General features: G+C 40.7%; 2 protein-coding genes across 7 annotated transcripts; both read left to right on the top strand.

Moving 5' to 3' along the window:
* The first annotated feature begins 557 nt into the window (after positions 1-557).
* Positions 558-15,191, top strand: wdhd1 (WD repeat and HMG-box DNA binding protein 1). Of its 6 annotated transcripts, none has more exons than XM_025055636.1 (27): positions 558-702; positions 1,620-1,744; positions 1,909-2,020; positions 2,103-2,254; positions 3,645-3,756; positions 4,226-4,276; positions 4,366-4,461; positions 4,697-4,789; positions 5,394-5,500; positions 6,190-6,334; positions 6,423-6,633; positions 6,717-6,755; positions 6,909-7,060; positions 7,554-7,738; positions 7,820-8,061; positions 9,010-9,147; positions 9,223-9,379; positions 9,481-9,595; positions 10,558-10,689; positions 10,950-11,173; positions 11,255-11,394; positions 11,481-11,537; positions 11,652-11,683; positions 11,860-12,024; positions 12,100-12,230; positions 12,463-12,598; positions 14,808-15,191. In XM_025055636.1, the coding sequence occupies exons 2-27, from the start codon at positions 1,668-1,670 to the stop codon at positions 14,997-14,999; spliced, it is 3,393 nt and encodes a 1,130-aa protein (XP_024911404.1). In that variant the 5' UTR covers positions 558-702; positions 1,620-1,667; the 3' UTR covers positions 15,000-15,191. The 6 variants fall into 6 exon arrangements, with proteins under 6 accessions (XP_024911404.1, XP_016887810.1, XP_024911402.1 ...); XM_017032321.2 differs by having other exon boundaries at positions 6,717-6,758; XM_025055634.1 differs by having other exon boundaries at positions 6,717-6,764.
* Positions 15,192-15,631: 440 nt separating this feature from the next.
* Positions 15,632-24,725, top strand: gch1 (GTP cyclohydrolase 1). The gene is made up of 6 exons (XM_008310032.3): positions 15,632-16,136; positions 18,189-18,298; positions 21,319-21,374; positions 22,437-22,468; positions 22,942-23,026; positions 23,239-24,725. Exons 1-6 carry the CDS (start codon positions 15,776-15,778, stop codon positions 23,363-23,365), a joined length of 771 nt encoding a protein of 256 aa, XP_008308254.1. The 5' UTR covers positions 15,632-15,775; the 3' UTR covers positions 23,366-24,725.
* Positions 24,726-25,312: the final 587 nt, after the last annotated feature.

Genomic DNA, 25,312 nt, shown 5'->3' with positions numbered 1-25,312 from the left:
CTTCCGCTGCCTTTTGGTCCCTACCGCAGGTACTTTTGCCGGTCCAGAGCGTTTTGTCGACATTATGGGGTTTGATAAACTCGAAATTGCAAGAGAATTTGCACGTACGTAATGTCAATTTGGCAAGCTGTTTTACGTACGTGTACATATTAAACCGCAACGTTATTGGCGCACAGGTAGAGAAGAAGCGGAGTGACTTTTTAGCCAATCAGAATGCAGAACACAATGCACGATGCAAATCCGTGAAGTAGCGAAACCGTGAAATGTAAACCGCGTTATAGCAAGGGATCACTGTATAGCTGAAATGACTATTAACTAAAAAACGATTTGAAATTATTTTGTATTTAAATTATTTATTTTTTTAGATTTTCACCAATGAGCTTTTCTGTTTACTTTCTATGAAAGAAAAACTTCTAAGAGACTGAACCAACTCAAAAAGAAAAAAAAAAAGAATGTGAATGTCAGCGGTCTACCTTAGGGGGCGCGCTGATATTGGAACGCTATACGGTATATGCCGGAAATAGGAACCGTACAATGTATTCCTATTTCCGGTTGCGATCCTCAGGCGTGGGTGGAGCCTGGACTTTGCGTCATGACGTATGTGGCGGGAGAAGTGACGGCCTGTTTCCTTGTTTGTGACGCAGCGCGGGAGATTCGGAGAGAGAACCTCGAGACGAGTGTGGATCTGTAAATTCTGAAAATGTAAGTCTATATATTTGCTATTATTACACTGTGCTTAAATGTACGCGTCGTTGGTTGTCATTCGTGTTCGATGTCATTGTCCATGGGTTTTACCGTATTGTGTTCAAAACGTTTAAACTGTGAAACCAACCAAATATCGGGGCACAGCTTTTAAAAAATAAAACCTCTGTTTACGGAATGTTTCTGTTTGAATATTGTCTAACATCTGCTTACATTTGCCCTTAAAACAGTCAGTAAATACATTAAATACACACACTCCCGGTCACTGACTGTACTGCAGACATGTTGCAAATATTAAGCTTCAAATGAAACCTTTATTACAAAAGTAATCTTCTAGAGCATTATTGATCATTAGTCTTTCCATGTTAAATCCTAAAGCGGGGATCCTCAACACAAGGCCTGCAGTCCCTAAGGGGTCTGTTTTTTTTACACATTAACTTGTTTTTAAATGTGCAACAGATAATGTCCAAATGGCATTTTTTACTTTATCTTTTACTCTGTATTGTGTAAATAACTCTGTGTCATCCAACCTACTTTAGGATAAAAAAAATACATTTATGAAGCTGTGTGTTATTTGAATGACATACCATGAATGCAAACAAGGTATAGTTATAAGTGGCAGTAGGCCCAGTATAAAACACAGTTGAATACAGTATATGTGTTTATATAAGAAGGGATCCTTCTTAATTATCCATTTCAGTTTGGGGAGTCCTTGTCCTGATAAAGACTGCAAAGCTGCAACTCTTTAAAATATTCTATATAGTCCTTGGTCCACAAATAGTAGAAAGACACTGATTGCAAAATCTTTGGTCAATTCTTTTTGTTTCTTTGGTTAGTATGTTTGGCCAATTCTGATTTCCTTCAACTGACAACATATGAAAAAAGGTGTTCTTCACCACAAAATTTTATTCCCACAGATTGTACTCGGTACTTTTGTCTAGTCATTTGTCGGCTACCTGGACAAAATGCCCTGTGAGAGGAAGCCCATACGTTACGCTCATGCCGAGGGACACACTGAGGTCTGCTTTGATGAAGAAGGGAAGTAAGTCAGAAGGGTTAGCTGGAGCTTTAAAATGTGATGACATGTAACTGCAGGACGCCATAAGTAAACATCACGAAATGTTGTCCTCCAGAGAGACATCATTTAGCTCATACGGTTGAGTATTGTTTGTGCACAAAGACTCATTTTTTATTTTATTTTTTCAGGTTTATCGTTACCTGTGGCAGTGACGGAGATGTTCGGATATGGGAGAGTCTGGACGATGACGACCCCAAGTTCATCACAGTCGGTGATAAGGCTTACTCTCTGGCCCTCAGGGTTGGTCCAGCTAATGTCTCCTGAAATGGTTTGTTTCTTAAACATCTATCAGCTACTGAATTAATATTTTCACCAATCACAGAACAACAAGCTGGTTACTGCGACGTCTAACAACACGGTTCAGATCCACACATTCCCTGATGGCGATCCAGATGGGATCCTGACTCGCTTCACCACCAACGCGACCCACGTCACCTTCAACAGCACAGGCTCCCGATTGGCTGCCGGGTCCAGGTAGAGAGCAAAACACACATTATATTAGATATTAAACACACTGTGTAATACATTATAGTTGAGCTTCACATAAACCGGTACAGTTAATTCATTACGGTCTGGTATGAGGAGCCATCTTCAGATCTATTCAGTTCGGTCTCATTTAATCTAAAACCACGTCAATGGGCTTTGGCCTCTTGGGGCCGCTGTTGTTCTGCAGCTTAATATGTCAGGGTTTTAAAATGGAAAGAATGGAATAAGGATAAAACCAAAGGCCTGACTTTTTCACCAACAGTATTAAACTGTAATCGAGTGGCCCAACGTTTTTTAATTAAGAAATTCTTACAAGAAATGTATTTTCAAATAAATGCTTTTATATTGAATATATTGTTTCTGTTATATAGGCTATTGGTTTTAATCTGGTTTTATTGGGAAAATAAAATTTGAATCATATTACGATACTCAATTGAAAAATATATTCATATCCAGATCATTCAGGTCTAATTTTACACAGTCTCACTCTGAGAAGTGATCAATACTTAAACCAAAAAAATAAGGCACATTCAAAAGTCACTTAATTGCCTGTACTATATTTAAACCCTTTTTGTTCTAATATGATCATGGAGAAAAAGAAAATATTTTTTATAAAGGATTTCCCTTAAATTTAAGGAGGGCTTGAATGTTTTATTATTAGTGTAAAAAATACATAGATTCATATTTGGAGGAAGTGCAGCTGACTGATCAAATCCAACTGGTTCTTCTGAGAGATTTTTCCACCAGTGATCTGATTCACAGTTGTACGTCTGACAAATGTCAGTTTTCCTCTGTCAAACCGTTCACCTTCACTGGGCTTGGACATCTCCCGTGGCGGTGGGGCCTAGTGTTTGTTTTGTCATACACTGTTGTTAGCACTGTGACTAATCCTCTCTGTGATCTCATTGGTGTCAGTATTTTTTTGTTGCAGCTGCTCACAGCAGTGAAACCTGACTGTGATGTCCAGCTGCTGACACACTGGTCTTTGTATTGGTTTATGATTAAGTCCTGATTGAAGAAAAATGTTTGTTTGCTGCCAGAATTGATTTTTCCCTGAACCGCCTTATGACAACAATCAAAGCTGAGAACATGTCTCCCCCAACAACGCTGCTGTTTCCTGTCGTACTATTGACTGTAAAAAATAATCTGCCCTCATGAATTGTTGTCATCAATCTTGGCATCTGCATTCTAGCTGAAACTGGAAGGTGTCAAGATTTTTTTTTTGTTATTTAGCAGTTTACAGTAGTGTTGGTACAAACTAATCTGTCTGTGCACATCTGCTAGCTCTCACAGCCACGTGGTCTCATCTTCACTTTTATTTTGAATACTTCTCATTTTCATTTTCTCTCGCTCTCCCCTCCCCACCCCCCGCCCCCAGTGATTTCATGGTAAAAGTGATTGAAGTGTTGGATAGCAGTCAACAGAAAACACTCCGAGGCCATGAAGCTCCTGTGCTTGGCGTCACATTTGACCCCAAAGATGAATTTGTGGTGGGTCTAGAAACCGACTGTTTTATAAACTATCTTTATATGTATATGGTAAAGTCACTCTAAAAAACACAAAATAGAAGAAGAAAAAAAAGAACAAAAAGTGTTTTTCACACTAGCTTTGAAGTACGATCATTGAATGTTTTGTCAACTTTTTATGAAATTGCAATAATTTCCCTTTGTTGACCTTTTGTCCCAATCAAAATTGGGAGTCAATGTGACAAAAAATAGTAAGGACTTGAAAATAAGGACTTGAAAATATTAAATACATATTTTTAAAATTATGCTTTTTTTATATTGTTTTGACATTTCTACTGTTATAAATAATAGAAATGTGTGCAAAACATACATCTGCCTGCTGTTGTTTATCTTGAAATCCTTAAATTGACTGAATAATCCTTAGAGGCAAATTTAGTCTTTTGCAATATTTGCATAAAAATGCATCTTAAACCTTTGTTTATGTTTGTTTCAGGCATCGTCCAGCTGTGACGGTTCTGTGGTGGTGTGGAACATTGAGGAGCAGGTTTGGGTCGAAGATGAAAGTCTTCAGTCGTGTTCTGTGTCCTACTAAATATTGGGTTAAAAACTGATCTGTCTGTTTTGTTTATGCAGACTCAGGTGGTCAGTTGGCCTTTGCTGCAAAAGACCAGTGATGTCAGCAGTGCAAAGTCTCTGTGTCGACTGTCCTGGCAGCCAGTGATGGCAAAGGTCAGTGACCCCACACCTTTACTCCATTTTATTTTACTGTCACCAGAACAAAGTCACACATAAACAGCTCCTTCCTCTGTCTTAATGCAGGCCATGTATACATTTGATTAATTAGGAAAAAGTGTTTGTCATTTAGGTGGAACACTGTCAGTGAAGTGGTGTGTTCGTGTGTTGTTGTGCTGTGCATTTCTACTGGAGCTCTTTTCTAATTCTCTGACTTTGTGTCTATGTGCAGCTTCTAGCGGTTCCTGTTGACACAAAGGTGCATCTGTATGAGCGAGGTTCCTGGGACCATGTTATCACTCTGTCTGATGGCCTGATCACAAAGGTAAGATCAGACGCACAGTATAATTCAACGGTTTTGGAAACCTCAGTAAAGGCAAATCCTTTATTTGGATGAAACTAACATGCAAATTATTCATTTAAAACCAAAGCTGGGTAGAACAGTGTAAACTAGTAGATTTGTTTTAAGCTGAAATCTCCATAAGCAATAAACACTACATTAACACTGCAGCAGTGTCAGAATAAAATATCCAATGTGGAGATCTTCAGAATACATGCTGCTGTAGAAGTGAAGGAAGGTAATTAGTAAAGCTCTTACTTGCATTTTTTAAATTAGTGTCACTAATAACTGACATTGTTTTAATATCAGACATTGTTAATGACCTGTTTTTTACTGTTGCATTATGTATGGTTTTAGTCCGAACCACAGCTTTTATAACTTGCCGTAGTGTTTAAAGCTGCTGAAAGATTAAGAATTTTACTTATTAATCCAAATTATCATTTAATCTCTTTTTGGCTTTAAAAACCTGTACGGTGTTTGCAACACCAGCATAAAGAAAAATCCAGTCTGCGGAAACCTGAGGACTGTGGGAACTCTGGGAGAGGATCACATTTTTATGATCATGTTTTGTTTTGTTTTGTTTCTTCAGCCCATTAATGCTGTGAGTTGGTCTCCATGTGGACAGTTCCTGGCAGCTGGATGTGTGGCGGGATTATTGACAGTTTTTGACGTAACCACTAAAATGTGTTTGGAAAGGTGTGTGACAGTACTGTTGTTTGTGTTCGAGGATCATCTCTTCCAAAAACATATTCGTTTTTATGAAGTAGCTCCAGGTCATTGACTTATTGAGTAATGCACTTTTTTTCTTGTTTGTATATGTAGATGCTTCTCTCCTGCTCTCTACAGTGCCCTAACCTTAGCCAACCCATTCCACAGTCACATAATGACCAGTATTGATATAAGAACTCCTAAAGTAATTGCTTTAGTTCCAACCACAGGAAAAAAAATATGTTAACAGAAAGACAAAATATAGCCCAACCAAGTTATCTGAAAATCTACAATAAAAAATACATGTTTTTCAGGAAAAGATTAAAAGATAAAAATCTAAATAAAATTTAGGAAATTATTAATGTTTGCCAGAAGATTGGTGAAAGTTAGTCCATTAATAGTCAAAAATAAGTTTACCAATGTTGGACAAAATGTTCTAAAAGAAGCAGAGATGTGGCTAACAGTTACTCACAATGAGTAAAAGTCTAAGTTTTGCAGAAATAAAGAAGTTGAACTTTGTCCCAAAACACTATTTTGTAGCCAAAGCATTATTTAAATACTTGATCTCACCACCTGCTTCAGTAAAAACAGTTTGTTGTTAATGTATTTCCTTCATTGCTTCAACCCACCCACCGGCCACAACCAACAATAATTAAAAATGTTTTTTGTCTTTTCAGGCAGAAACATGAGAAAGGCTTCAGTGTGTGCTCTCTGGCCTGGCATCCCTCAGGCACACAGATCGTCTACTCCGACACCATGGGCTGTTTGGGTCTGCTGGACGACCTCAGCTTCTCCAACTCTACCTCTAAAAGCACAGCCAAGGTAACGAGGCAGCAAATATGACAATAAGGATGTGACTTATTTTATTGAAAGGCAATCATCAACATCGCTGTCACTGGCCCTTCATCAGCCTCCATCAAAGAAACCAGCCAATGACTACGATGATTTGTTTGATGAGGATGATGATGATAGAGTCATGGATGAAGGTCTCAGTGACACCAAGTCCCCACTTAAAAAACATGCTGCTGCTGAGGCGGATGAGTATGACGATGATGACTTCATGCCTCTGACTGGGCGTGTGAAGAACAGGGGGGCCATCCTGGACGATGACAACTCACTGGGTGAGCGTCTCAGACCAAGAGATTTGGAACGATTTAAATCAATGAAATCCTCGTCAAGGTTGCGTGTTTTTGCTCAGATACAGGATCCTTGAAGTTTGGACAGGACAAATTTGGTGATAAAGATGATGATGATGATGATGAAGATGATGATGATGATGAAGATGAAGATGATGATGATGATGAAGATGAAGATGATGATGATGATGAAGATGATGATGATGATGAAGATGAAGATGATGATGATGATGAAGATGATGATGATGATGAAGATGAAGATGATGATGATGATGATGGAGGCAGTTTAGTGGCAGCCCCGTCTGTCCCCCTGGTGCCTCTGCAGCCTGTTTATGATGGGCCCTTACCAACACCTCCCCAAAAGGCCTTTCAGCCAGGCTCCACCCCTGCACATCTCGCACACCGCTTCCTGGTAAGTTCCTGTATTTTTAGCATGAAGAAGAAGAATCACCAATGTGTCCCCTTCTTTGAACTCATCAGACCATTTCTGGGGAACAGTGATTGCTTACTTACTACAGAAGCACCAGGAGCAAGGGCATTGGTGCTTACTCAAACTACACAACAACTGCTAAGGCAGGAATCAAACCTGTAGTCCCTCTACAGAACTAAAAATTGGGCCATGAGCCTTAATTAGCAAACTATTCAAAGATCTGAACAAACTGGAGTTTATCCATTAAACTGCATGTTAATGACACAAAGAAATACCTGTAAATGTCTGAAAGTATGACTCTGCGAAAGATGACTCTGCTAAAAGCAGGTAAATGCGACAGCACTGGTCTGTGACACTCCTTGGTCATCTTTTCCTTTGTCATTAATGTGTGTTTTGTTGCATTGTCAAGTTGTATGAACAGCGTGACATCCTGACACTGAGCTTCAAATGGTTAAAAAACAATGTTGTGTCGCAGATGTGGAACTCTGTTGGAATTGTACGTGGATATAACGATGAGCAGGACAACGCCATTGACGTGGAGTTCCACGACACAGCTGTGCACCACGCCATGCACCTCACCAACTCTCTGGGTCACACCATAGCCGATCTTTCCCAGGAGGCCGTGCTGCTGGCCTGTGCCGGCACAGACGAGCTGGCCAGGTAAAAACCGCTGCAGCTTCACCTGTTCTTGTTTTGGTTGATTATTTTAGATCTTCCAACAGAACTTCTCCCTCTTCTCAGTAAGCTCCAATGCCTCCACTTCTCATCATGGGACACCAATAAAGAGTGGATGGTGGACCTGCCCAAGGGTGAGGATGCTAAGGCTGTTTGTCTGGGTCAGGGCTGGGCGGCGGTGGCCACCAGCGCACTCGTGATCAGACTGTTCTCCATCGGTGGTCTTCAGAGAGAGATCTTCAGCCTTTCAGGACCTGTGGTCTGCATGGCTGGACATGGAGAGCAGCTGCTCATAGTATACCATCGAGGTAAGACCTGACACAGGAAACACTGTGATTCAGCCCTCAGGAATATTTAGAGTTCTTAATGACCTTTTTTATGGTTGAGAATATAATATTCTAATGTGACTAATTAGGGCTGAAAGTACACGGTGTCCTTATATGCATTATTGTGATATTCATCCTATCACATGTGCAATAATTCTGGAGATATGTGATCTGCTCCTGAACACAGTAGTTCCACAGTGAGCCAAGTCATGGCCTTGACACGTATTCTTGCTTTTAACTGCTGCTTGTCTGAGTTGCTGCTTTTTCTCAATATCTTTACTGTCTTATACTGTCCACGGGAATTCTCTGTCTCTCTCACCATCACCCCTTTCTCTGTCCCACATTGTCTGACAGATAAAGTTGACACAGTGTTTACATAGAGAAAGACCTAGAGACCGGCAGTAATGAATAATGTTCTAACAGACCTCCTTTACATTTATTAAAGAATAAGGAATCTTCATAGAAAAATGTTTGTTCATCGTTGCTCCCGTTTCTCTGATGCAATATTTTTGCCTAGTTATGCAAATACAAATTCCTGAAAACTTTAATTGATCTTATTCCACTGACATATTAACTTGCCTGTGGCAGAAAATTAGTGACAACCTTTTGCTGGTTTATACTTATCTTAGTCCGTTTGCATAATTTCTATTTACAGAGGTTATACTACCGATACTTGGCTGGTAATGTTTCTATGGCTTATGTTACGCAGTAAATAATATAACATGTAGAATATCACATCAAGAACAAAGCCAGTCTGTGTTGGTCAGTGTAAAACTGACAGTAACATTTGGATGAATTAACATATGAGTCGTTTGACTGCCACATTCATTTGTTTCTGTTAGGAGTCTGCTCCAGTAATGAATGTACCATCAGCACTGTTCAAACGGTTGGCGCTGTAATGCCCCCGTATATATTCTGTTCATTTCACAGGCACGGGCTTCGACGGCAATCAGTCTCTGGGCGTCCAGCTCCTGCAACTGAGTCAGAAGAAGAGGCAGCTCATCAACGGTGAACCTCTCCCACTCTCACTCAAATCCTACCTCTCCTGGCTTGGATTCACTGCAGAAGGTCAGTCAGGCTGACCACATTATTTACCTTTAAAAATACTGACGACAGCAGCCTGATTGTGAGGTGGGTTTCCAGGTACCCCCTGCTACGTGGATTCAGACGGCGTGGTGCGGATGCTCAACCGTTTACTAGGAAACACCTGGACACCGGTGTGTAACACCAGAGACACCTGCAAGAGTAAATCCGATCATTACTGGGTGGTTGGAGTGCACGAGAACCCTCAGCAGCTCAGGTCTGTCTACGGTTCAGTCAGTCACATCGTCACACACCGGCCTGGTGGAAAAAACTCTACAGGAGTTTGGTAAAAAACCCACTCTGTCTTCACCCTCACAGGTGTATTCCATGTAAAGGCTCCAGGTACCCCCCCACCCTGCCCAGACCTGCTGTGGCCATCCTGCCATTCAAGCTTCCCCTGTGTCAGACGGCCACAGAGAAAGGACAGTTGGAGGTACTGCAGTAGTATCCCAGTTTGGTCGTAATCAGCATTTCTCACCTAAACCTGCTGTAGATTTAATGCAATGACTTACTGAGTATTTAAAGAGATCGTGTTGAAGGAAAACCGTTTATACCAGCGGTCCCCAGCCTTTTTTGCCCCACAGACTGGTTAAATGTCTGAATAATTTTCACGGACCGGCCTTTGAGGTGTGGCAGATAAATACAACTAAATACAATGATGAGAGAAACTGGTATTTTCTAAATATAATAATAAACATGAATTCACTGTGTATGGTACTTCATTAGCAGCGCCTTCGTAACATTGCGTTCGTTTTTTAATGAACGCTTGGTCTCCAGGTGGTGAACCCGTTTTGAAGGCTTCATTAGAGCGCCGCACACCGTGTATTATTCAGCACGGTCTTGGTGCATGGGAACAATTAGTCACAATAAATCCATATTTCAAGTAGGACTAAGGTTGAATTTTGTTTTTTGAAGACGTAGGCTCTTCTTCTGACTCCTCACAGGGTATTTTACCTTGCGCTACGAAACTTTCCAAGACGTTTGCTTTCCGTTCAGTTTGCTAGCTTGGAGGTTTCAATTTAGCAGTAACGTATTATGTGTTACCAGCCAGAGCAGACCTTTTAAGACGGTAGCAGATGTAGGTAATAAGTGTGACCGAGGCAAGCATCTTGACATGCATCAGGTGAGTCATACACAGATTTGACGGAGACACTCCAGTAATTTTTCAAAATAAAAGATTGTTTAGAATCAGAAAATAAATAAAATGCAAATAATGTAAGTAAGGCATTCTTTCTGTGCGGCCTGGTACCAATTGATCCACGGACCGGTGCCAGTCTACGGCCGACGGGTTGGGGGCCTCTGGTTTAAACAAAGTGTAATGTCTTACCTAGGATCCCCTGCAGGAATCCTTGGTCCTATTCTGTAAGTTGACCATGGTTGACTTTTCTCCTCCAGGAGCAGTTCTTGCGTTCGCTCCTCTTCCACAACCACTACAGCTTCCTCTCCTCCAGTGGATATGAGATTGATGAGGAAGGACAGACTAATTCCCAGAAGGAGCAACAAGAGCTGCTGATGAAGATGTTTGCTGTGAGTATTTGGTTTATTACCTGTTACCTGTTTATTTCCTGAGTTGTTTAACACACCTGGATGTCAATACCATGAAATAAAAGCTGGAATTCTGAACTTTTGTCTCATATTCATCATCTTTTGATCTGAAACCCAAATGTCTTCAGTATACAACAAAAACAAAGGAATTGCCCTTGCTGTTCCAATACTTTTGGAGGGGACTGTATATATACTGTACGTACTGAGTATATGTTGATGGTGATGTTTTTTTTTCCCTGCAGTTGTCCTGTAAGTTAGAGAGGGAGTTTCGCTCTGTGGAGTTGGCGGAGATGATGACACAGAACGTGGTGACTCTGGCCATTCGATATGCCTCCAGGTCCAGACGCATGGCTTTGGCCCAGAGACTCAGTGAGATCGCATTAGAAAAAGCCAATCAGGCCCAGGAAGATGAGCCTGAGGAGCAGGAGGAGGAGCCAGAACGCCCCAGTGTTAGACGGCCTTCCGGGTAAGTCTAAAAATTAAAAAAAAAAAATTCACTTTTTGCAGTATTGTGCTAAAACAGAAGGAAAACTGTTTCATTTGATAGGTTCAGCCAGACTGAAGTCACAGAAAGACATTACAGTAACAGATATAATCAGGAGGAAGAGGAGGACCAGGGAGAGGAAGTCTGTGAAGAGGACGAGGTGCAGGAGATGGAGACAGAGGAGACGGCAGGAATCAGAAAACGTAAGTTACACCTTCTTATTTGTAGATCCACAGACACTGTCATCATCAGTCCGTCAGTACACGTTATTGTGTCTTTCCTATTGTAGGGAGCAATCCATTTGCTAAAGATTCAGCTTCTCTCGTGACACCATCGCTGACACCAGGTGACTAAATATGGCTTAAAATAGATTGTGAAAAAAAACAGCAGAACCATACAAAAGTTATGATCTTTCAGAGAGCGAAAAATTGTCGTTGACCTGAATGTGTTCATTTTTTAGTCACTAAAGTTGGGCGTGCAAATCCCTTCAAGGTAAGAACTCAAGATATTCACACAGCGGTTTGGTAAATGTGATGAAAACAATTACATCATCACTAGCAACAACGACAGTTACACCTTTCAGTCATTGTCGGTGTTGATAAACGTTGACTTTTAGAAGGAATAAAACCTGCAAAAAAAGTAATAACTTGTTAATGAAACATCATTAGCTGCCTGGATCTGGGAAACCATCGCCCTCTTCTGTTCAACCTCGACTCACCAACATCCTGGACAACATGACATCAGGCAGGAAGTCAACGCCGCAAAGTGGATCAGCAGGCAAATCCAACAAAATTCCAGTCCTCAAACCTTTGGCCCTCAAACCTAAGTCAAAGGTATCCAGTTAAGACCAGATTTAGACCAGTGGTCAGTAGTCTTTCATCTGACTTACTAACATCTTTGGTATCCAGGCTCAGTCCACACTACTCCAGATGACTGGAGCAGCCAGTAAAAAGAATCAGGGGAATACAGAACCTGCTGTCGATCAACAGAAACAACCGGAGGCCACGCCTCCAGCCTCGACCACTGAGGAAAATAAGAGGTAAGATATGAGATTTCTCACTCCACAGATATTGATATATTACAATCTCAACTGGGAAATAATAAAAAAAAGTTTCTTTAGTTTATGGTCAGTTTCCCTTTTCTGTTTTTGTTTTCTGGAGAATTTTTAATAATTATTTATTTTGAATTTTTTGAACTCATTACCTTTGTATTTTGTTGATTTGTGTGTGTGTGTGTGTGTGTGTGTTTTTATGGTGACTTTGTCTCTTCAGGCCAAAAACAGGCTTTCAGCTGTGGCTGGAGGAAAACCGGAAGAACATCATGGCTGACCAGCCTGACATTCAGGAGACGGACATCATCAGAGAGGCAATGGGGCGATTCAGGACGCTGTCAGCAGAGGAGAGACTGGTAGGAAACTGTTGTATTCTGGAAAAAAAATGGCTGTGGGATCACCAGAAATTTGTGATTTCAAAATGGGTCACAGGTCAAAAAGGTTGTGAACCACTGTCATAAACTGTTCTCTCAGTAATCCACATTAAACCTGTCAGACATTTTTACACGTAGGCACTGGTTGAAGAAAATTGATTTACAAAGTCATTACTTTGTAAATTCTCACAAAAAATCTAAATCAGTTAAACATTGATCTCAGAGTAAGGAAATCGACTGGTTACAGCAGCAAAGGTCATGGGTCATTGAAAAGACTTTAAAATATTAACAGAAAAAAAACAAAAATGAAATATCAAACTATTTGTGTGCTATAAAGAATATATAGAGTTGATGTCACACAAGGTAATGACACGTACTGTGGAAAGTATCACAGTGGGAGGATGTTCCTGTTCTTCTGCTTCCTTCTAAACAATCTAGATGTGATAGATGATCTCTTGATCCTGCTGTGATCCAGTTTGGCCTGAAGATCACAGCGACCTGTGAAAAGCATCATTTTAGAGAGAGGCAGCGGTGATTACCTGCTGCAGATCCATTAGCCCTGTCTTCACGCTGCAGCCTGAAGACTCTGATTATCCATTCTCAAGTCTTTGCTCTAAAAACCCTTTGCCCAAACATCAACCCCAAGACTGCAAAAAGATCAACGTGTAAATACGACTTTTCACAGCAACCCTTATTTCCAGTTTTCATTCCCCACCTTTAACCCACTTATACAGACCGTATGAACCCTGACTGATGATCTGAGCTGTTCTCTGTTTTACTGCTGAGCCAGTCTGTGTGATGCTCTTCGTCCTTCCACCTGAGTGAATACAGAGCAGAAAATGCTTGTGTGGTCACTCAGTTCTGCTGCTGCATTCATCAGAACAGTTGATGAAAGAAAAAAGCCAAAAGTGAATGACACTCCACACACAGTCGGAACAGGAAGTGAATAGGAGCTGGATGGTGGGGGAGGAGTACAGGAGGAGAGAGGGGAGACGCCTGTTGCCTGGGAACCCGGTGAAGTGTACTCTGGTAGTGAGGGCACCAAGCATTGATCTTATGATAATCCTGTAGTGAGTGACAGTGGGCAGGTCTACCACAGTCTGTAGTAGAGAATCACACTTTCATTCAGTTTTACTGTGACAATTGCTGCTTAGGTTCAGTTGTTGTGAACTGAACATTTGTCCCTTTTTTGCAGTAACTTCAAATCAAATGTGTCCCAGTAGATAATAAAGTCAGACAAGAGACTGTCACAGCACCTTGGGAGGTAAACAGATGTTTGACTAAATCCAGCTTCTGGTTCCAAGATCCATCCATTTTAGGATCAACGTCTCTGAAATCACTAATCACTACTGTGTGTAGCAGTGACAGTACTACAGTGTAACAGACTGAAACACTGCTGTGTCAGTTTTGACCTGCTCCTCTGAAAATACAAACGGATTGGTTTTCCACAGCTGTCCAAAGTCCAGTCCCTGACTCTGTTTGAGGTCAGTGTTGTGGCGACTTACACACGTGGACGAAATTGATCAAACAAATTCAGATAAAATCTCATAATGTGATTTGCCTTGTTTTTTTTTTCTCCCCCTCTCCTTAAGTATGACTTGACAGGAAACCCTGTTCACAACTGACCCCAAGGCTGTGACACAGTCAGCACTTATTACATTATTCTGTCTAAACGCAATAAAATGGCCAAAGTAGTGGTGAGCTGTCACAGCCAGCCCCATCCACCAGCTCTGTAACAAGTGTGTGTGTCTGTCTGCCTGCCTGCCATGTTGTTTGGATATTCATGGGGTTAATAGCAATGTCTCATTTGCTGCTGGATGTGACGTATTTGTGACTCTGCTGCTGCCGCCCGTCCATTCAGCAGGCCTGATGATTCATCCCTGCTCCATTACGTCCAGAAAAGCGCTTCTTTTTTATCTCCACTGAGGGAGAAAAGGGGCGAAATAAATAAATAATCGCACGAGGAGGAACAGAGCCAGCAGGCCACACTGATGCAGCCTGTCTGTAGTGATTAGACATGACAGGATGCAATTTTAGACAAACACGACTGAGCATCCAGGCATGCGTTTAGCCATCCTTATGCTGAAGGAGGTTGACGCCTTGAGTCAAGATGAAATAACAGTGCAGTGCTTGGTCAGTATCTTCTCAGGTGATTAACCTGTATATGTGTGCATTTGTCTTCCTCTTCTAGTCGTGGACGGAAAGAGCAAAAGGCCAGACAGGAGATGCAGCAGATGTGAAGAAGAGGAAAAGAGCAACAGGAGGAGGAGAAGATGTAGAAAATGAAGATGTACAGACAGACTCTGACCAAAACGGTGCCAAAAAGAAAAAGTCCTTAGACTCCTCCTCCAAACTCTCAGCTTTTGCGTTTAACAAAAATTAATTTTTATGTGTGGGTATGTCGAGTATTCATTCGTGTGAAAACAAGAAACTGGACATGTTGTGATGGTGACGAGATGGGAAATAAGAGACAGAATAACTTTCATTAACGTTTTTGTAAAACCTTGTTTTGGAAGAGCTCACTGGTTTTTTTATATATAAATATGTATGAATAAATGTAAATGTTTGAAGATGAGATGTGATTTCTCTAATTTTGTGTGATTTTCTACAACATTAGGCATAGCAAAAAAAGCACTTATCATTGTTTCCTATTTTAATATAATGGGGTTTTTTCTTTCTTTCTTTCTTTTTTTATTGTCTTTTTTTTTTTTACACTGGCCAGGTAACTGTCCTTCACAGGTCCAGCAGGCTGAATGAACCAGGCAGAGTAGCAGTCACCGTTCTCCTTGGTTGGTCAGTGACCAGGATGTTTTCTTACAGTAAATATTATTATTTTTTTAATTCCTTTTTAGGGATAGGGGTTTTTCTTCAAACTCCCCAGGGTTATCTGTCCTGCTGACCGGCTGTCTGCTTTTATCCTGTTGTGAAAAACGTCTGGCTGTTTCATTATTCTAATAAACCCTAAATGTGACTGTTCGTTAGTCTTGGTTTCCAGGATGCTCGGGAGAGTCAGAGAGGAGGCGAACCTCCCTCCGCCGCAGGAGACCAATGAGAGCTCGGCTCCTGAGTGAAGTGCTCCTTTAAAGCCTGAGCCTCTGTGACCGACGGTGGATCCAAACTGACAGATCATCTACTCCACCGACAACTGCTCAACAAGTCATGGAGCACTCCAAACTCACTCAGTACACGACCAATGACAGTGGGAGCAGTGGAGAGAGCGGCTCCGCGCTCAACGGTCACTTTGACGACATCATTAAGCGACCAGACGCTCTCACCCGCACCGTCTCCGCTGTACCGGCTCTGGCCGCAGAGTCCGGCTCTCGGTCCACGGACGGGAGGGAGGACCGCACCAGGAGCGCTGAGGACAGTGAGAAGAGCCTGCCGTCCCTGGCTGCAGCCTACACCTCTATCCTGCGGGGGCTAGGAGAAGACCCGCAGCGGCAAGGGCTCCTGAAGACCCCGTGGAGAGCAGCCACAGCAATGCAGTTCTTCACCAAGGGCTACCAGGAGAAGATCGCAGGTGAGAAGTTCAGGTCGTCATCTTCAGGGATGTGAACTGCCGCTCTGCCGGCAACAGGGGAGAATTCTGAGCCTGAGAGTAGATAAAACTTAACTTAAAGAAGACTTCTTCATTTTTGTATTTAAACGACTAAGGGTGAATTTGTACTTGTATGTGTGAATATGGAAGAGATTGGAAGTTGGTGCGTAAATCGACCCTCACTCTGGCGTAATTTGAATTGAAAATAATATATGGTACGTATTTGAGTTCTGAATTCTAGGGAAAAGAAGGTCAGAATACAAACCTGGAGCCATATGTTACAAGTTTTTCTCTATAATCCTTTTTATTTAGTGAGAGACTTTATATTTATTGAAATGTCAGTGTTTATCAATATAGCTAATAGTTTCAAGATATAATGCACACTTTCTATTTTAAAATGGCAGTCATCAATTCAATTACAATTTTTATTTTTGCTGATGTTTTAGGTATATATGTATATATATATGTATATGTATATATATATATACATATACATATACATATATACATATACATATGTATATATGTATATATATATGTATGTATATGCATATATATACATATATATATATACATATACATATATATACATATACATATATACATATACATATACATATGGATATGTATATGTATATATATATATATATATATATGTATATGTATATATATATATATATATCCACACATCATATCACATTATATTTACACTAGTGAGCTGTAAAAAGAGGCCTGAATTAATCTGCTGATCCGTCTTTGAAGATGAGCTCCTGTCAACTCATTAATGAATGACACCCATGTGAGAGCAGAGCTGTCATCAGGTTGAGACAAATCATACACACAACAGTTCAACATTTGAGACAGCCAAATCAACATGTGTCAGTTTCTCCACGTGCAGCTGAGGGAGAGAATCTTCCTCATGGCTCTGCATCGGCTTCATCTACGACTCCATCTGGAGGTAGTTTAGAGGGGTGGGGGTCGTTTGCTGTGTTCAAGAAGCTGTTATGTTAAAGGCGGGAATGCAGGAAAGTGAGAAAAGAATGCTGGGATGTCAGGAACATGGCCAAGAGATGTAGCCGTGGTCCTGATGTTGGTGATTCTAACGGTCATTATACTTGTTTGGCGCAGGCTGCAGTGTGACATCCACCTGAAGTATCTCTGTCAGAGGATGGTCATGGGGCGTTGTGTGTGTGTGTGTGTATATGTTGTTCATCAGGCAGTGGTGGTGCTGTGGCTGTCTGCTGATTGGCTGCTGCTGGAGCCTCCCCTTTGATTTATTAGAAAGAAAAGGGGGGGGGGTAGTGTTGAAGACAAACGCAGTAACTCTGAAGGGAAGTTTGATCACTCTTCCTTTCACGCAACTCTGCATGTGTGTCTGACTACTGTGAATCATCACTGAGGAAAAACTCAGTAAATAGTCTAGAAAATTGGGGGTGGTACCATTTTCTGGTACATGTACCTCGACTTTGAAAGGTTTGAATGCAATATTGGATGCCAACGAGTCAGAAGGATAGAGCATTATGCTCATTTGTGTTGTCAAACCTGCGGGTCGATCCGTTGTTTTCCACTGACGGCGTTGATGTGTAACAGATGATAATCAACCATTTAATGATTGACGTCATCTTGTTCGTTTGTCTTTCTGGTGACGTGGGGAAAAAAAGGGTTCACAGAGACAAATCCTCAAACATGTTAGTTTTTTTTTTCACCTGTTGACACTGATGCGCACACACACACAAGCAGAAAAGCAAAGGAAAAATGAAGAGGTGACTGGTAACCTCTCTCACCGCCCTCTTTCTCCTCTTTGAACTGATAACAAGTCAGGAAATTAAAAAGTGCACCAGTGTATGCCAAAGGCGGCTCCATTGTCACAAACTGATGGAACAGTTTATTGAGTGACGGCAAAATGCAATAAAGCAACAACACTGGTGGTGTTTTTATACACAATACAGTCTGTTTCAACACATTTCTGAGTAAAAGCTGACTTCTTCTGTATCAATACATTATATGATGTCATTTTGTTTTTCTTTCTTTCAGACATCCTAAACGATGCCATCTTTGATGAAGACCACGATGAGCTGGTAATTGTCAAAGACATTGATATGTTCTCCATGTGTGAACATCACCTGGTGCCTATTTTTGGCAAGGTAAGACACCTACACACACACACACACACACACACACACAGACAGACAGACTTACTCAAAACTAAGGCATGTGGACCTGTGAATTATTTTAATGAAATAAAGTTAAAATCAAAAACCCTGCAAGGTAATTAAAGATCTAGAAAAAGATTTAAAGGTTTAAAGTCGTACTTTAAGACAAGAAAAAGCTTACATGGGATATACAAAGGAAGTGATGGAGGTTGACCCATCTGCCCCATGGTGAAGCGACTTAGGTAAATTGCTAAACAAGGCTAAAATGAAGGCTAAAATAAATAGAAGATGGCCGCTGCGTGCTGGAGGAGGCTAGAAGTTATCACATTGATATTAAAATACTTTACAATCTAAAGCTCTCGAATAAAAATATGTTTCCATTTATAGTACATGGCTTGAACAGATGGACATTAACCCATTTTGTGCTGTTGTTTCTGTGCATTTTGTTGATCTGGTCAACAAAACTAGAAAACAATCAGAAGCAATCAGATTAAGCACAAATTTGAAACCAACTTTCTGCCACTTTGATAGAAATTCTCCAGTGATGTGTGATTGGCCCCGTCCACTGTTCTGCCTTTTTTATCCCTCCATCTGCACCTGCAGCTCCACTGATGTTGAATAGGCTGTAATGACAGCAGTGACTCACACACACACACACACAGACACACTGATGGCCATCAGGTAGCTGTTTAGATCCCACCCTCCCCCACACCCACTCCACCTCCAGCTCTGTCTGTTCGTCTTTGTCCAAACCTCTTCTTTCTCCATACATGTCATACCAGCTGCAGCCACCGGTTGCTTGAGTGATGAGAGGTGATCCACACTCATCATTAAAAAAACTGTTTTTTGCCAAGCAGCCACAACGAAATGTTTAAAAGGTGGATTAGAGGCTTAAGCAACTAAGAACTAAATTTAACTAGAAGATAAATAAGCACACACGGAAAATGCAAAGGAGCTGGAAGATTGCAAAAAAACGTAAAAATCTCTTACATAAATAGTATTAGTCACATTGAGTGAAACATATTCTAAAATGACTGAGATCAATAAAATACATCTTTCTGTCTATCTGTATAAAATTAGAAGATAAATTATTTAAATGGTAAACATGGAGCATCTTTAGTTATATTTTGAAATAACACTTTATTTATTCCAAAGAAAGAACGACTTAAATTGTGTTTTGGTACAAAAATATGCTCTCTTTTTAGTACATTTTCTTAAAAATGGGGGGTTTTATTTCATCTTCAGTGTGTCACTAATACTTCAATTAAACAAAAAAATTTGTCAAACAGGACAAACACGTCGAGTCACGGCTGACGTAACTCTCCTGTCATCAGCTCTGGGTTCAGTAGCACTTAAAGCTGAATATTGTAAGTTCAACAGTTTCAGCCTCAGGCCAAACGTGTCTACCAATATGTGCATATTTATGTGCATATTGAATGTTCCAAGTGTTTGTACACCTGCAGCTGACAGCCATTTTGGATTGTTTTCATTATTATACCATTTTGTTGAACTATTCCACCAATCATCTCTGGATCATATCGCTAATTTAATTGCATACTGTTCAAAACCAATCATCCACAGACAGTCTTAACGGAAAGAAACACTAACATTGAGACAGCATACATCCTTAATTTCCCTTTGGGATCAATAAAGTATTCATCCATCTACAGTATCTGTCTACGGTTTGACAGTGTTTCACAGAATTACTTTGTCCTCGAGTATCTGTTAAAGATCTTCTAAGAAAATCACTAGTGCAATCAAAGGGGCTAATAACAAATACAAACTATTTAACTATTTCACAAACTTGTCGTGCTCTCATTAGGTGGTTTCATAGTCTAGTGCGTAGCGCGTCTGCCTTCGAAGCAGCGACCAGGTAGTTTTGGGTTGGATTTCCAGAGGAACCACATGCCTGGCGCCTGCAAGTCACACAAATTATTATTATTATTGCCAAAAATACAAGGTTTCTATTGTTAACTGATGTTAAAAATGTGTCAAGAGCTTTTAAATACTCTTGTCAGGCTGTGTTTTTGAGTTTGTTACATGACTACCACACAACAACAACAACAACACCAGTTGAAGTTTTTTAGTGAAAGAAATAATTCCAAAGCTAATGCTAAATAAATGCTAATAAAACAAGGACACAGTATGTATATGTACTGGCTTTTTCACATCTGTTTGTTCATTCAAAGTTTATCTGCTTTCAACATCCTCTTGGAAAAAAACTGCAGCAGGAGCAGTGAGTATTTAATTGTACACACGATGGCTCATAAACATCCATCCCAGCATGAGGCAGTCACTGTGAAGCCTTGGTTCAAAAAGGTAGAGAGATGCGTGTCACGATGTGTTTGATGTGAAAATATCAGCAGCTGCAGCAGAGAGGGAGCGAAACGGTCCGAAACAGAGATATTTGTCCATTTCCTGCTGCTGCCCTTTCTCCTGTCTCATCAACAAATTGCATTTGACATTTTATGCACACACATCCGTCCTGTATGTCCGTGTGTGTGTAAGAGAATCAGAGCTTCCAGGCAGTCGTCTAAAGCGTTCCCAATCTGCAGCAGATGACTCCCTCTTATCCTCCTCTCTCCTCTCTCCTCGTGCGTGCCACAGCTTCCCAACGCCAGCAGCCACCAGGATGAATTCTAATTTGAAAGTAATGTCATGAGTAAATGAGTCAACAGTATCTTAAAGTGGGGACAGTATCTTAAAGGCTGCCTGACGTGCTACTCAGTAGTTATCCAATAACCCTGTACAGGATTAGTGATCAGTGTTGTGTTGAATCAACGACACCTCATTGTGACTTCAGTTTGACTGTAACATGCGCTCTCAGTGGGGTTTCGGTTTAAATCTGAAATGAGAGTTGGATCTCAGAACAACAACCTCAGTCATTGTGAGCACGTGTTTTGTTTTGTTATTTTCTGTTGTCATTTTTCCTTTATTTTTTGTCCACTGAACATGAGTTTAAAGTTTCTTACTGTTTCATTCAAAGTTTTTCAATGTTTGTGTATCTATAGGTTCACATTGGTTACCTCCCCAATAAGCGAGTACTAGGACTTAGTAAGCTGGCCAGGTGAGTACATGTACTCTAATATGGTCCTTGTGTGGGTATGTGTGTGTGTGTGTGTGTATGTATGTGTGTGTGTGTGTGAGAGAGAGAAAGTTAGTAAAGGTTTAAGCTGATTATTAAAACATGTGTTTGTGTGTCTGCTAGTGTGGAATCTGATCCCACTGACCCCAATACCTTTAAGCTAATCTCACACACACACACCAACACACACACATGCACAGACAAACACACGGTGACGAGAGCAGCTAAACCCTTCGCATAATTAACAGTAAAACAAATCTCCCTGTCGGCTGCTGTATGGAGTAGCCTGGTACACACTCCCCCTGGATGGTAGCATGTGCAGCATCATAGAGTGTGGTGGAAGTGGATGTAGTCACCTGTGGGGAAATGCTTAGTGGGTCTTGGAAGTGAATTTAGACGTTATGACGAGTGAAAACAGGGTTTACAAAGTCAGTCAACACGTTTCACCAATGAATGAATGAATGAATGAATGAATGAATTCATGTCTTCGTTTGTGGGATTTTATTTACCAAGTCAGCGACATGTTTCTTTTGTTTTATTCCATGATCATGTTTTATTTACCGTCATCTCCACGACCATTGGAACCCAAGGAACATTTTCACAGTAGTCCTCCCCCTGGTGGCCTACAGTAGGTTGGCTTCCAGATCATGGCGCAGCAGGGTCCATTTAATAAATACACACATACAGTAAATACAGCGTTTTGTAGGTAGTCTGTTTTGAACTCTCCAACCTGAGGTTTAGAACAGAGCATCATCACAGTGTTCTCTAACCTCTTCAGTGATGTCACTACATGAAAAGGTTATTCAAAGAGATGTTGACCTTACAAACAGTCCTGCCCAGTTTGTCCTGCCCTTCCTCACAGTGTGCTGCCCTCTTTGTCCTCTGACATTTCTGCCGACATGGGACGGGTCACAAATTTGTCCAACATTTACATCACAAAGCTGATTCACACTCTCACTGTCTTTGGTGGAAGGTCAAGAAAGAAAGAAAGAAATGTCTGTGAGCGTCATATTTGGATTTAATTACATCTCTTTTTCCTTCCAGGATTGTTGAAATTTATAGCAGGCGACTTCAAGGTAATAAAATAAGAGTTGTATCTGTCTATCTGACAGTTTGTGTAATGTTTGGCTAATGTCTTATTTTTTGAGCTGTCTTGTCTTTTGTCACAATTTCAGTCTTTTGTGACTGACATCTTTCCTCTTTTGTTTGAGTCCTATTTTTTTATTTATATTCTGTTTTTTTTTTGATTGGCGTTAAGCTCACTCTTTACTCCTGTTTGAAAAATATTCAACACAAATTTAAGCAACCATGTGGCATGGTGAGAGACAAATGGACCTGGGAAATTGAAAGTCAATGTGAAGTTGACTGTTACTGTCTGTCAGCTCCATTTAAAGGCACGTTCATATATTTCACTACAAACGTGATCCCAGGTTTGTAGTTTTATTTAGAAAATGGCGATGAATCTACTGACGCTGAACCAGGAAAAGAGTGTGTGTTTGTGTATAAGTGGCCTCTAACCTTGTGTGTGTTTGTCTGTCCATGTCCACAGTCCAGGAGAGGTTGACCAAACAGATCGCTGTGGCCATCACTGAAGCACTGCAGCCCACTGGTGTCGGTGTCATTATTGAAGCCACGTATGTCTCACACACTTTCTATCTAAAATCTTTGTTTTTTTTATCTCCTGCTCTCTGGCTCTTCTTTGTCTTTCCCACTAATTGTATTTTTTATTTTCGTGTTTTTTTTTTTTTAACTTCACCTTTAATCTCCCTTCCTGCCCTTTCTTCCTGTCACCATCACCTCCCGTACTCACCCTTCTGGGTTTTCTTTTTTTCTCCTCTCTTCACAGCCACATGTGTATGGTGATGCGTGGCGTTCAAAAGATGAACAGTACAACTGTTACCAGTACAATGTTGGGAGTTTTCAGGGAAGATCCAAAAACCCGCGATGAGTTTCTGAGACTGGTTAGAAACTGAGGAGGAGGACGAAACTTCTTCTTCTCCCTCTCATCCTACTCTTTCACCTCCAGTTGCCTGGGTTACTTCCCAATGCATTGAGCATGTGTTTATCCAGTGCATGAGTGTGTGTGTGTGTATGTGTGCCTGTGCGTGTGTGTTTCCATCTCAGTTGACTGTGGTGTGTCATTCATATTAGGGTCAGAATCAATCTCTCCGTCTGTGTGGGCGGAGTCAATCAAAGCCCACTGACAGATGATGTTGACCTGTTGCCTGTAATACAGACCTCATCTGTTTGTCCACAACGTCAGTGTGGACATGTGTTACAGGCCAGATGTTTACAGAAAGGATGTCTGTCCTGATCTCAAACACTTTGACCAGTTTTGATAAATAAACTGTGTACATTTTAGATCTCTAGTACTGCACAAAGGTCTTGGTCCTGCACTGATGCAGGTGCTCAAGGATATCTCCACTCACCCTGGAATGTTTCTAATCATTGTCAGTTAGTATCTTTACACTGTGGCGTCCTGTGGACATGTATGTGCCTACACATGTCCTCCTGTCCAAGTCTGTACATTTGAGATTTAAAAATATCTAATAGACAACACTGCCATTTCACACATTTCTAAAAAAAAACCAAAAAAACTGAGTAGTGTAACAGACTGTCCAGGTGGTACAGTATGATGAAGAGTGAATAAGTCAATTCTTCACCTTAAAAAATTATCTATTTTTTATGCTCAAATCATATTTTTTCTAATCGTGCACATTGAATTACAAAATGCAAAAATATAATATTTAAAATTTTAGGTGGAAGTCATTCAACCTGAGTGGCTTCCTCACAGATTAAACAATAACGCAGTTTAGTCAAGAGAAAAAGACAATTAGAAATAAAATAATAATAAGCATACAATGCAGCTCCAATGTAATTGTTATCATTGTCCTGATCATGTTTCTTTAAACACCTTTGGAAAATCAATTTATATATTGTGTTTTTGTTTTGTGTTTTGTTTATTTACAATAATTTAACTACCTATTAAATCTAATATAAGTCAGAAAAGAGAAAAAAAATGAATTGGTGTTAAACATTAAAAAACACACATTTGTCTTTGTGCCAATAAGTCTTTATTGAAACCAAAAGCTTACTTTGCTGTAATGTGATTAAAAGGAATGCTGTGTGTGGGTGGAGGGCTGGGGAGGTGGGTGAGTGTGTGTGTGTTAGATGGGTTGTTCTCACTGACAAAAAGCTGTGACATTGTTCTGGTGGCCTTGTTAAGAAGCGGGGCCCTTTTCTTTGGCCTCTACTGTCATAGTCATGACTAGTACTGTGTCCATTTTAAAAAACTTTTTAATCAAAACAAATAAATCAGTACTGTATGTGACAGCACTGGTCATGTGGTTCTTTATGTCACGTATAACTGCTGTGAATGCTACTGCGTTTTGTCATCTGCTCGAGTTGAGCCAACGTGAATGAGATTGAACAGCGTTGACACGTACACCTGGTACACGGACCTGCATACATTTATATTGGATGTGCTGTTGGACACGCTATTCTACAGGCTCCAGTCAACATGGACACCACACAATGAATTTGTAATTGATGCACCAACGAATGTTCACAAACTTTTAAATATGGCCACAAGCTATGGAAATTATCTGCTAAGGATTCGAACCTGTGACCTTCCAGACAAAGAGCCGCTTTGTGTCTGGAAGGTCGCAGGTTCGAAACCACCAAGTTCCACTGAGGTGTACTGATGTATGTCAGTACAGCACTGTCCCCACACACTGACCCCCCCCCCCGCTCACTAAAGAAATTAGTTAAAGATAGAGGTCACATTTGGCTGTGTGCAGTGGTGTGCTGTGTCACAACGACAACGTTTCACTTTCCTGGATTGGAGTTTTATTCATTCATTCATCTTCTATCGATTTATTTTTTTCAAGGTGGTGGCGGCAGGAGGAAGGACTCGAGCA

The sequence above is a fragment of the Cynoglossus semilaevis genome, chromosome 5 (assembly GCF_000523025.1).
Source record: "Cynoglossus semilaevis isolate Cse_v1.0 chromosome 5, Cse_v1.0, whole genome shotgun sequence".
NCBI classification, from domain to species: domain Eukaryota; kingdom Metazoa; phylum Chordata; class Actinopteri; order Pleuronectiformes; family Cynoglossidae; genus Cynoglossus; species Cynoglossus semilaevis.
This window is presented reverse-complemented; position numbering and strand designations above follow the sequence as displayed.

Excerpts from the sequence above, each read along its gene's own strand:
- wdhd1 (XM_025055633.1), top strand. The coding sequence starts at position 1,668 with ATGCCCTGTGAGAGGAAGCCCATACGTTACGCTCATGCCGAGGGACAC. Across the intron at positions 2,255-3,644 it reads CGATTGGCTGCCGGGTCCAG|TGATTTCATGGTAAAAGTGA; the intron begins GTAGAGAGCAAA and ends CCCCGCCCCCAG. Across the intron at positions 3,757-4,225 it reads ACCCCAAAGATGAATTTGTG|GCATCGTCCAGCTGTGACGG; the intron begins GTGGGTCTAGAA and ends TGTTTGTTTCAG.
- gch1 (XM_008310032.3), top strand. The coding sequence starts at position 15,776 with ATGGAGCACTCCAAACTCACTCAGTACACGACCAATGACAGTGGGAGC. Across the intron at positions 18,299-21,318 it reads TGGTGCCTATTTTTGGCAAG|GTTCACATTGGTTACCTCCC; the intron begins GTAAGACACCTA and ends GTGTATCTATAG. Across the intron at positions 23,027-23,238 it reads GGTGTCATTATTGAAGCCAC|CCACATGTGTATGGTGATGC; the intron begins GTATGTCTCACA and ends CTCTCTTCACAG.